Source organism: Eulemur rufifrons, chromosome 17 (genome assembly GCF_041146395.1).
Source record: "Eulemur rufifrons isolate Redbay chromosome 17, OSU_ERuf_1, whole genome shotgun sequence".
NCBI classification, from domain to species: domain Eukaryota; kingdom Metazoa; phylum Chordata; class Mammalia; order Primates; family Lemuridae; genus Eulemur; species Eulemur rufifrons.
In genome coordinates, this window is record NC_090999.1 from 47136137 (window position 1) to 47149128 (window position 12992).

The 12992-nt window shown below is 33.5% G+C and overlaps 1 protein-coding gene across 1 annotated transcript in view; it reads left to right on the plus strand.

The window, feature by feature from the left end:
• TNPO1 (transportin 1) overlaps positions 1-12992 on the plus strand; it is an 87277-nt gene that overhangs the window by 68092 nt on the left and 6193 nt on the right. Inside the window, exons 14-22 of the mRNA XM_069492121.1 lie at positions 855-1026; positions 2087-2173; positions 4065-4172; positions 4294-4452; positions 4533-4620; positions 7003-7101; positions 7292-7387; positions 10272-10347; positions 11227-11326. Coding sequence (XP_069348222.1) covers positions 855-1026; positions 2087-2173; positions 4065-4172; positions 4294-4452; positions 4533-4620; positions 7003-7101; positions 7292-7387; positions 10272-10347; positions 11227-11326 — 985 coding nt within the window. The remainder of the gene's footprint in view (positions 1-854; positions 1027-2086; positions 2174-4064; positions 4173-4293; positions 4453-4532; positions 4621-7002; positions 7102-7291; positions 7388-10271; positions 10348-11226; positions 11327-12992) is intronic.

Genomic DNA, 12992 nt, shown 5'->3' on the forward strand with positions numbered 1-12992 from the left:
CTTCCAGGTAGCTGGGACTATAGGTGTATGCCACCATGCCCAGCTAATTTTTCTGTTTCTCACTTTTACTTGAGCCAGTCTTGAACTCGTGGCCTCAATCCATCCTCTTGTCTCGGCCTCCCAAAGTATTAGGACTATAGGCATGAACCACCATGCCCAGCCCGTATCTCTCTCTTTATATCAGATTAGTAGCTGCTGTCATTACTGCAAATATTCCAGTTTCCTGGAACAAACTATGTTCTAAAAGGGCCTGCTCTTTTATATTTATAACTCTTAACTTTTCAAGTAGATTTGCTTTTACCGTTGACCTTTCTGAGACAGGGTATCATTCCATTGCCCAAGCTAGAGTGCAGTGGTGTCATCATAACTCACTGCAACCTCAAACTCCTGGGCTCAAGCGATCCTCCTGCCTCAGCACCTGTAGTCCTACCTGTAGCTGGGACTATAGCTGCCAGCCACCATGCCCTGGCTAATTTTTGTATTTCTTGTAGAGATCGGGATCTTGCTCTGTTGCCCAGGCTGGTCTCAAACTCCGGGCCTCAGACAATCCTCCCACCTCAGTCTCCCAAAGTGCTGGTATTACAAGCATGAGCCATTGTGCCCTGCCAACACATTTTAATTTTAGATTTTACCATTGTAGTTAAGCAGATGCGCATGGATGATACCTCTTGGAAGAAATGATGAGAAAAAGAAAAAAATAAGAATCTAATGTGATGAGGCAAGGTGATAGGCATGTAAATTGTAAATAAATATTCTGTAACAATTGGCTTAGTTTATCTCCCTATTATAAACTATTCCTTTTACATACCAATAAGTATTTTATTCATTCATTCATTTATTTATTTAAACTATAGTGCCTTTGCTACCCTAGAAGAGGAGGCCTGTACAGAACTTGTTCCTTACCTTGCTTATATACTTGATACCCTGGTCTTCGCGTTTAGTAAATACCAACATAAGAACCTGCTCATTCTCTACGATGCCATAGGAACATTAGCAGATTCAGTAGGACATCATTTAAACAAGCCAGTAAGTATCTGTGATTATTATGGAAAATAACATATAGCATACTTATAATCAGTAGGAATAGTATTTTAAAAATAAGTATATGCTTGGTGTGGAAATTACAGCAGCATCTCACATGATTACCCCAGTACTGTTTAGAATGACTAAAGGAAAGGGGATAACAATTTCATACTGTGGATTTCTACTTTTACTTCATTCCACGTGTTTTTGTATTTGCCACTGTAGCTTTAGAATACCACATCTAGACATCTCTGTTTTGTCACCAGAACATACAAATATGGGGAGTACACTATATAACATAATTGAAAATTGGGATAATAGGTTAAAAATGCTAACTAGTGGTAAAGAAGTACCTTGTCACTAGTAGTGTTGAGAGTAGAAGAGGAGGATGAATTTAAAGAGGATTTAAGTGGTATTAGAATTTTAATATAACTCAATTCCCTGCTAAAGAATAGAAGGATTTGATATATGTGGTTGCCATATTAAAAGTCTTAAAAAATTGTTTTTAGTTTTATGCTTAAAATTCGGTGCAAGACAATCAGTTTGTAGGTTTGCTTTGGTGTTGCTTTTTGGTTTGGTTTTGTTGGGGGAGGGTTGTGTTTTCTGAGTCTCTTTAGAATCTGTGCCCCTAGTTTACATGACTATGCTTATTGGTGTTATGGATCATTGTTCAGTTTAAATAAGGACACTTAAATGATTATAAGTTTTTCTTTCTCTCTCTCTCCACATGTGCCTCTAACTTTACCTGTCAGTTTATAATGTACATAAGAACAGCCACATTATATGTTACAGACTTCAGGACTAAAAGAATTCTGTCACTGGAGAGTAAAACTTACACAGATCTTTCTTGATTGTGACTTAACAATCAAGTAGTACATTTTTATATAGTGATGTGTTTATATACATTTTGTTTCAAAAGAGATAAAAGTTAAAAAATAGAAGAAGGTCATGTAAATAAAAAAAGGCAAAAGAAAGGAAAATTTTAAAAGGCACTAGAGCAAAGAATGAGTACTTGTTTACATATGATAATAGAACTTTATATATTTTTCATTACTGTAAATAGGAATATATTCAGATGCTAATGCCTCCACTGATCCAGAAATGGAATATGTTAAAGGATGAAGATAAAGATCTCTTCCCTTTACTTGAGGTATGCTGAGCTGGTTATTTAAGTAATCTAATGGTCCGTTTCACCAAAAACACACGTTCAAATCCAAAATGGGCGTATGATAAGAAAAGTGATAATAAATTTATATTCTGAATAGTTTCTATTTAAATGCCCAACAAATATATAACTTGTTACTTTAATTATGATACCTCTATACTAAGAAATACTGTTAAATAGAAAAAGCATAATGAACATAGTATACCTTTATAATAAATAGACAAAGGATTATGCATATTCTCTTAACTTTTATAATTTAAATTTCATGTTATCTATTTTATATACACAAACGATATACTCACACATACATGTGAAGTAGTATTGGGACTTGCTGCCAGTAAGAGAGAACTTTATATCTCTTCTGTCTAATTTAATGCTTTTTCCTTGCATACTTACTTTTTTAACTAAAAACAAATTTTATATGTTCAGATAACTGAATATACTATAAAATGTGATAAATTAAACCTAGTTGAGGCTGGGCGTAGTGGCTCACGCCTATAATCCTAGCACTCTGGGAGGACGAGGTGGGTGGATCGTTTGAGCTCAGGAGTTTGAGACCAGCCTGAGCAAGAGCGAGACCCCATCTCTACTAAAAATAGAAAGAAATTATATGGACAGCTAAAAAATAGAGAGAGAGAAAAAATTAGCCGGGCATGGTGACGCATGCCTGTAGTCCCAGCTACTCGGGAGGCTGAGGCAGGAGGATCGCTTGAGCCCAGGAGTTTGAGGTTGCTGTGAGCTAGGCTGACGCCACGGCACTCACTCTAGCCTGGGCAACAGAGTGAGACTCTGTCTCAAAAAAAAAAAAAAAAAACCTACTTGAATTGACATTGATGGTCAGTTTAGTCATTTTCATTCTTTGTTCCCGATTATTTCAAGGATCACCAACTTCTGCCATGGATTGTTCTTAGTCAAAGAAGTTAAGTCTTCTGTGACAAAGAGCAATGACTAATTCTAGGCCAGACGAAACAAGGAGCATCAGTATGGTTCATTTTTTTTTTTTTTTTTTTTTTATGTATATAGTCAGTCATCCCTCAGTATCCTTGGGGTGTGGTTTCCTGGAATCCCTGTGGATACCAAAATCCAAAGATGCTTGTTGAGTCCCATATAAAATGGCATAGTATTTGCATGTAATCTACACACATCCTCCCAGTATACCTAAAATCATCTCTAGATTATTTATCATACCTAATACAATGTAAATGTTATATAAATAGCTGTTGTACTGTATTTTTAATTTTTATTTATTTTTTTGAGACAGGATCTCGCTCTGTTTCCCAGGCTAGAGTGCAGTGGTGTCATTGTAGCTCACTGCAACCTCAAACTCTTTGGTTCAAGCAATCCTCCTCCTCTTGAGTGGCTGTGACTGTAGGCACATGCCGCCACACCTGGCTAATTTTTCTGTATTTTGTACAGACAAGGTCTTACTCTGTTGCCCAGGCTGTGTTTTCAATATTTTTGATTCAAGATTGGTTGAACCCATGGATGCATAACCTGCAGATACAGAGGGCCAACTGTGTTACTACCTTCAGGCTATGGCTCAAAATGTGCCCAACAATACAGTCCACCCACATCATTGACCATGATGGGAGCATGAATAAATGTCTCTCTTAAATTTGAAGAAAAAAATATGAACACTTACTACCCAGTCTGTCCTTCAAGAATAATTTTTATTATAGAAACTTTTTCTGAGGAACCCTCTCTTGATTGACAATGAGTGACTTCAAGAGGTGAGGTTTAAAAAAGAAAAACCTGCTACTGTAGGCTAGTAAAGCGTGTTCATAAATGACCAGGATCCTACTGATCAGTTTCAAGCATTTATCATAATCTTAACGTATACCCAGAAAATTTAGCACATGTACGTTATTGTTTCTAGTGCCTGTCTTCGGTTGCCACAGCCCTGCAGTCTGGCTTTCTTCCATACTGTGAACCTGTGTATCAGCGTTGTGTAAACCTAGTACAGAAGACTCTTGCACAAGCCATGGTATTTTTTTTTTAATGTCTTTCCCTTGTTTTAAACATTTTTCTAAAGATAGTCATAATGCATACAAACTTTTTCAATAGTTGATTAAAAGCAAATTTTCAAAAACATTGTCTAATTTCAGCTGAACAATGCTCAACCTGATCAATACGAGGCTCCAGATAAAGATTTTATGATAGTGGCTCTTGATTTACTGAGTGGCCTGGCTGAAGGACTTGGAGGCAACATTGAACAACTGGTAGCCCGAAGTAACATCCTAACACTAATGTATCAGTGCATGCAGGTGAGACTTGTAAGTTTAAAATGAATTCAAACCTGGTTCCCTGTGTCACATTGGGGTTAATTGCTTCTTATTTCTTGTAGGATAAAATGCCAGAAGTTCGACAGAGTTCTTTTGCCCTGTTAGGTGACCTGACGAAAGCTTGCTTTCAGCATGTTAAACCTTGTATAGGTATGAATGTTTTCTACTGCTATGAATGTGGTTTTTACACTTGATCTTAGACAAAAAGCCAAGAAGTGTTATGAATGTGGTTTGTAAAAGTTATCTTTATATCAGCTTTGTTTTTTATTATTAAACTGAAATTGCATGAAACCCCAACATTTACAAATGAACATTTTAAAGTAAAGTTGCTGTGAAGCAGGCAGGAGGAGGGGAAATGTCTGTTGTTTCATGGAACTCACCATCACTTCAGCTTTTTTAGGCACTCCTGTGACTGGAGGAAAGTTTGAATAGTGCTACTTCTAGAGTAAAGGACATGCCCACCCGTGAAGCCTTAGTATACTGTATGCTACTTCATAGACACTTTTTTGGTTTTGAGCAGCCTCCGTTTTTGGTAGAGGTACCCAGAAATAGTAATGGTAAGGTTTTCTTCTCTAGTAAACCAGCATACTTTTTTAGATATCATAGAAAATGTCCAACAAATGTCACTTGAGTAAATAATAAGTTGTTTCTGTATTAATAGCATAGCATTTGTTTGGGCCCTTTGTAAAGATAATAAGGGATTCCTTGAATGTTGTAACGTAAATTGCTCTCAGACCCAGGGGTTAGAAGATTTTAGTTCTATCCCATTCCTTTCTGTATCTCAATGTGTTGACACAGTTGTGCTTTTGAATAATTATTCTCAGTAATAGTATTAATTATGATGTATTAGAAACCATCAAGTTTTTAAGCCTAACTACTCTAAAAGTGGAATTCTTTTGGGAATCTTGTCATACAAATGTTTACCACTTAATTTATTTTAAATTTAAACTTATATGAAAGGATTTAATATTTATTACTTTTTATTATAAAGAAAGTTTTTCAGATGTAAAAAAGTAGAAAAAATGTGTAACGACTTCTGTTATCTATGCATATCAAATCATGTTTCCTACATAACGTTATCCATGTAAGACACAGAGACAGACCCCAGATAATTTTGGAGCAAATCTCAGACATATAATTTGAGCACTTAATACATACCTCTTGCTTACAATTGTAGTTTGTAGTTAAACCAGGTTTTTTGTCCTGAAGTATTTCCTGCACTCTGGATTTTACTGATTGCATCTCTCTAGTGTCATTTAACACATTCCTCTGTCCTTTCTATGTACTATATTTAGCAGTTTGATATATATTGATATATGTATGGATATATATATATATATTCATTATATATTTTCTTCAAATTGGGAACTTAAGCAGTACCTTATGGGATTTTTAATTAGGCTTGTTTCTCTTTTGCATTTATAGAGAGCATGTTTATATTAAAGAATACCTTCCATACTGAAGTTTAATGAGATTCAGGATGTTTTTAAGACTTTAAAAGTGGTGTGTACTTTTAAGGAGGTACATGGCATCTAGTTGTCTCTTATTTTTTATGTTATCAACCATGGTGATTGTTATCTAGATTAGTGGTTCTCAACTGAGGACAGTTTTGCCCTCCAGTGAACATTTGCCAATGGTCTGGAGACATTTTAACACTGGGGAGGTGCTACCGTTACCTTAGTGGACAGACGCAAAAGATGTTGCTAAACATCTTATGATGCAGGGGACAGCTCCTCTTCCCCCATAGCAAAGAATGATTTGGCCCAAACTCTCAATATTGCTGAGATTGAGAAACCCTGGCTTAGATCTACTGATGTATTAGGAATTAAAAATTATGGTACTTTGACTCTTCATTTAATAGTAAGAACATTTATATAAGGAGACATTTTCCCATATCAATAAATTGTAACCCTGAGGTATAAATCATGTAGGAGAGGCAAGATAATTACTTGATTTTTTTTTTCGTTTTATTTACCAATTTGTTTCAGTTTAGTTTTTTTGTTTGTTTGTTTTTTGACTGGCAATATTGAGCTCATGATGCTCAAGTTGTACTGCTGGAAGTGGGAACTTAAGTTGGCTCCTGAGTCCTTTCCGTTATGACAGTATAGTCCAGGTTTGTTTGCACATTTCCTGCCCTAGTTTGTAATGAGGCATTTTCTGAGTCTTCTCATTCCTTTTAGTGGAAAATGATACTTAGAGACCACAATCTGAGCACTAGGGTGAAAGTTGCTTTAAAAGCCAAAATCATTTGTTTAAAAAAAAAAAATTCTATGTGTGAGAAATTAGCTTTGAAAAAAATTCCGTTTTATCATGTTTTCTCTACTTTAAATTTGAATTTTCTTAATCTGATGAGAAGATTATTCTTACCAACTCTTTTGAGTGATGCATAAAATATACCAGAACTTTTCTTTCTACATCATGAAAGTTCAATGGCCAGATAGTCTCTCCCTCAGTTTCTACCTAGTAGATTTCCTTTAAAGTATAAAACACTGCTATTGAGAAGTTACATAGTTTAAAATTTTCTTTTTCTAGCTGATTTCATGCCAATATTGGGAACAAACCTAAATCCAGAGTTCATTTCAGTCTGCAACAATGCCACATGGGCAATTGGAGAAATCTCCATTCAAATGGGTAAGATTTTTTTTCCCTTTAAAAGTATGTGTTTTCAGGTGCCTTGATATTTTCATAACTGCTTTTTTATGTAAATGATTTTTGTCTATATATGACATGTCACAGTTATTAAGGGAAGCAAAATATTTTATATTGATATTTTAACATTCAATTTTTTCTTTTTTGTTTTTTTCTTTTTGGGATGATCTAGGTATAGAGATGCAGCCTTATATTCCTATGGTGTTGCACCAGCTTGTAGAAATCATTAACAGACCCAACACACCAAAGACGTTGTTAGAGAATACAGGTACCATATGACTGAACTGTTTCAGTGAAGAGAAAATTAATTGCCTTTTAATTTTAAATTAAGATGCGTAGAGAAACCAAAGCAAAGCTAGCTTTTAAAACCCCGCTTATTATTTATCTAGCAGCTATTTTGGATTCTCAATAATGAAATGTACTGTTTTAGCTACATTCCATAACCAGTTTTCAGTAACTTTGGAAAAATACTTTTCTCCCCTATTTCAGTGTTTTAATACTTCCTAAAATGGATCCCAGCTAAGAGAACTATCGAACTATATGAATTTTGCTTTTAAATTAACTCAGAGAGTAACCCGGGAGCTGGGAAATTAAGATTTATTTTTTTTTTAATCTTTAAAAATGTGGTCAAAAATAGATTGCAATTTAGTAGCTAATTGATTAACAATGGTATATGTATTTTGTATTTCATCATATATTTTCTTCAAATTGGGAACTTAAGCAGTACCTTATGGAATTTTTAATTAGGCTTGTTTCTCTTTTGCATTTATAGAGAGCATGTTTATATTAAAGAATACCTTCCATACTATAGAACACTTTTGGAGGTGATTGGGTTCTTTTCTTTTCACCCTCCCTGATTGTTGCTAATGATGCTGAAAGAATTAAATTTTGTTTGCATTCAGGCATATCCCTTTCTTTATATACTAAGATAATTCCAGTAATTTATTCATAGTAAATGAGGGTCTTAACAGAATACTAGACAAAGATTAAAATAAGGTTTTCCCACTAAGAAAGTTCCTTTTCAAAGGCATTTTAATTTGGTATTTTTAAATTATAGAAAGCTTATTTTATCCTAATATGATTAAAATTGATAAAGTTTATTGGTATGGAAGGAAATCTTTTAATTTTATGAAACAATTATCTGGCTGTTTGGCTGTATGGGTACTGTTTATTTCACAAAGTGAATTAGATTTTCTTGCTGAAAAGTACAAAAACCTATGTGTAGGATGGTTATGAAATCTTTTCAGGTTTTTATCTCTTCACAATGCAGTACCTATACATGACATTCAGATTTGAAAGACTTGCCATTATAAAATTATTGTTAAACCTAAAGAAACTCCTATTTATTTTTAAATGTGAATGCATAACTGCAAATAAATGTTGAGTGTAATGTATATTAAAGTTTCTTGTGGGATATCATCTGATGATGTAGTTCCTTTTAACAAATTGGCTTTATTTATTTATAAGATTATAGTCTACATATGATTATATTCTAAATAAATAATAAAATAGTTGGTAATGCCCTACAAGTTGATGGAATGCATTAATATTGAGAAGCACACTTGGGATTCATTAGATTACTCTTATCACAAGTGTCTGCATAAAGTATGATTTTCTTTCTTACCCAAAAGAATGGGGTTTTTTTTAATTAATAAAATCGTTGTCTATAGCTAATGTCTACGTTTTATCAACTTTTAATTATCAATATTTCATAAAGCCAATTCTTTAATATGATGTTATTTGCTGTTTTTCCAATTAGTATATCCTACACTGAACTTTTTCAATGGACCATCATCTGCTTTACCGCATGTTTCATTGGATTGTTCATACTTGCCTGTTTAATGAGAATGTTGCATAGTTTGTGTCTTTTGAACTTAGGTTTTCTTTCTCTTGCTTCATATGAATCTGCTGGATTTTAGTATTATCTGTGTAGTTTGCTTCAAGTAATCCTTAAACATTTTTCTTTACCCCCAACCCTTTTTTTATGAAAGGTTAACCTGTAAGTTTTTGAGAGAACACCATTAAAGCACCTCATGGTTTGTTTTCTGTTTGTATTTTTTCCCGTTGTGTATAAATGTATTTATATGTATGTACCTTTGAATTGCAGAATGCAATTCTGAGTTGTACTTGTTTTAGCTCTTTGTAAACTTAAGAACTTCATGAATTTTGATGGTGAATGGGTATGCCCACTACTTCAGAATTTTAAAAAATAAAATTAGTGTGTAATCAGTATAATGTGCTATATCATCTATTTTGTGCTATGCCTTCTATAGCAAAGCCAGAATATTTTTTCCTATGGTCCACATATCACATGTCAGTGCAGTGGACTATGTAAATTTCCTTTATTAGAATTTTATGTCAAGTATACTCTGAAGCAAGTGGACTGTTAATCAGAGGTTTTTTTGTAATGCAATTTTACTTCATAGCATAGCAATTTTCCGATTCATTCAGTGGGTAACGTGCCACTTAAAATCTGACAACTGATTTTGATAATCAAGCAACAAACGTCCACTAATTTGTTTGGGAAATGTTAACCACCACCCCCGCAAAAAAAAAAAAAAAAAGAAAACACTACCAAAATTTGGATTAGATTTTCTAATTTTCAAAGACTGGAAATCTTTGAAATCTTATAAAAAAAGATGTAGGGAAATGAGAAATTTTAACTCCTTTAGTTATAGAGAAATGTGTTTGAGTAGACAATTCAGAAATGTAATCACAGTTATTGCTATTTCTTGGGGAAAAAAATATAGATTTCATTATTAAATTCCAAAATTTTGACTGGCTTTTGAATGGAGATTCTCTAAATCCATCCATTTAATTGCTCATCTTATTAACAGAATGATATCTTGACACTTGATTGATCAAGAAAAGCAGTTTATCATGGTTTTTGGTGTTCTCTCAATCTTTAGAGTTTTTTTAATTCCTTTTGTTTTTCTTTTTCCAAGAGTATGCCATATATGTTGCTGCCCCTTATTTAGGGGGTGGTAATAAACAGCACTGGTGAAATCTTATGTTTATTATCATACACAAATTCTGTTGGTTTCTGTTTCTGAGTTATTTGTTGTTTTTTCTTTATTTTTTCTCCTTCCCCCTCATTTGCTCATGTCTTGGTTGGCGTTTGGTGGTGTATAACCGTGATTGCGTTACCTTAGCAATAACAATTGGTCGTCTTGGTTACGTTTGTCCTCAAGAGGTGGCCCCCATGCTACAGCAGTTTATAAGACCCTGGTGTGTATTATTCAATCTTTTTTTTTTAATTCATTTTTCTTCACTCTTTCTTTCTCTCTCTATCTCACTTTTAGATATATTTTCAGTTGGTTACAAAAATCACAATCCTTAATCATTGCCAACCATGTGACTAATCTTGTCCTATCAGGTTTGTGAGGTTTTTCAATAGCATCGTCATGTATATTTATTTTATGTTGTGGCTAACGACTAATTGATGCATGGGATAAGATTGTCACATGCTTGCTGTGTTAAAAAGCTTGATTATACATAAAAAGCATTTAAATATCCACCAGAAAAATTAAAATGCATGCAAATTCTATAAATTTAGGTTTTTGCATTACGTTTCATTTTTAGAATTAATTTGGAAACTTGGATTGCATTAAGAAATACATGTTTAAATTTGTTATGTATAAAAATCTTATTTGCTTGTTAATGTAGAAGTTAAACATCTATACCATAAGTCGTATAGTGATAGTTTATATTGTGGCAGTATATCCTATGTTCTGCTTCTTTCAATTGACATCATTTTTAGTAGTGTTTAATGGAATACAAGTCATAATAATACAATTTTAAAAGTTAATTTGGTAACTTACTCTTCTTGGCTCAGGCTTAATAGTTTAAATGGGAGAGTCAAATCAGTTGTCCATTTTATAGATGCAGTTTATTAAGAAAATGAATTTCACCATTTCTTCTATATTGAGATTAAAAGGGCCCAACATACAGGAAGTATGAGAAAACTGAAACTTAAGCTTTCTAAAAACTCTTTTAATATAATCATTATCTATATTGTGGTGCTTATTCCATTAAATACTGTCCATTAGTATTGTAATTGAGCCTGCTTCTTTCTTAAATGCTAAACTCAATTCTATAATTCAATAGGTGCACCTCTCTGAGAAACATAAGAGACAATGAGGAAAAGGATTCCGCATTCCGTGGGATTTGTACCATGATCAGTGTGAATCCCAGTGGCGTAATCCAAGTAAGATGTTCACAAGGATTTGTAGAACTTTTAATGTTCTGAATAATAAAATTTTAAAGGGTGAAATATCTTAAGACTTAATTATAAAAAACTTTATTCCTTCAAAAGTATTAAGCTAATTAAACATTTACAATGTGTATTTCTTAATATCTTAAAATGATGCCTTTTTTTATTTCCTAAATCTTTCTTGACATGAAATAAAATAGTAATAGATTGGGAGAGTAAGGTTTTATATAATCTCTTCTTGAATTAAGCCAAGGATTCTTTCATCCACATTTCAGACCTCATTTATTTACTGTGTCCATACCCATCCCTGGATGTCAATTTGCTGAGTTTGAGGATATCTACACTTAAACGAGTAACCAAATAGTGTAGGATACTGTCTCTCTGTTACATAGAATCAAACTTAGAAATAATGAATAAAATAAAATATGAATCAGCCATTGAATTATTTGGCAATAGTGTTAAACATGATTCCGGTCAAAGTCCCTGATCCAACTAAAAGGTTAGGGTTGGAGAGGGGAGTGCAAAACTATATTTTGGGGTCTAGGGATGCACGTTTTAGGGATAAAGTTACAAAGAAATGCTTTTACGGCAATAACTTTCTCACCTTTATTTTCAAGAAAATAAAAACCTTTCACTTGCAAGAGGAAGGTTGAACATTTTAAATAGAGACTTTTTGATATTTCCTATCTTGTATTAAGGTTTTTGTCAACTAAGTTTTAGAAACATGAATTATCAGCTTATAAAATTCAAGTTCATCTGGATGAAAACATACAAATTAGAACTAGAAAAATCTTAACTAATTTCACATTCAGAAAATGTTAATAACTTACTATTAGAACAAGCCAATACTACCTTGAGAGAAGATCCATAGTTGCAAAATAACGTCCTAGAATTAAGGTTCTGTTTTTTCAATATTTAGGAACTTAAGTGTCATATCAAATGTGTTCTAGGGGTATCTGATATGATATGTACTATATTTTTAAAAAGCATCTTCCCATCAGGATTTTATTGTTTTTTTTTTTCTTTTTGAATTAACATTTTAAGACAATAAAAGTGACATATAATGTGATGGCAAACTCACTGCCAACTTTGAATTGGTAGAAATTTCTATTTTTTAACTTTTATTCACATGCTTTATTTGGATGTGGCTAAAAGAAAATGTCAGAAGTTTTATCTTTTAAATCTTTTAATCACACATTCTAGGTATATGTATTTAAATTTTTAACATGAGACTTTGATATCTGGAAGATCTGAGGAATCTTTTTTTTGTTTTGTTTTTAGAGAAAAGGTCTCACTCTGGTCCCTAGGCTGGGGTGGAGTGGCACCATCATAGCTCACTGTAGCCTTGAACTCCTGGACTGAAGCAATCCTCCTTGCCTCAGCCTCCCCTGTAGCTAGGACTACAGGTGGAGGCTACCATGCCCAGCCTTTTTTTTTTTTTTTTTTTTTTTTTCCTTCCTGTAGAGACAGGATCTTACCATGTTGCCTGGACTGGTCTCAAACTCCTGGCCTCAAGTGATCCTCCCACCTTGGCCTCCCAAAATGCTAGGATTACAGGTGTGAGCCACCGTGCCCAGCCAGGAATCATAATTTGAATAAACCATGAACTTTAAGCACATTTTATTTGCTTAAATAAATGTTTTATACACATACTTTAATA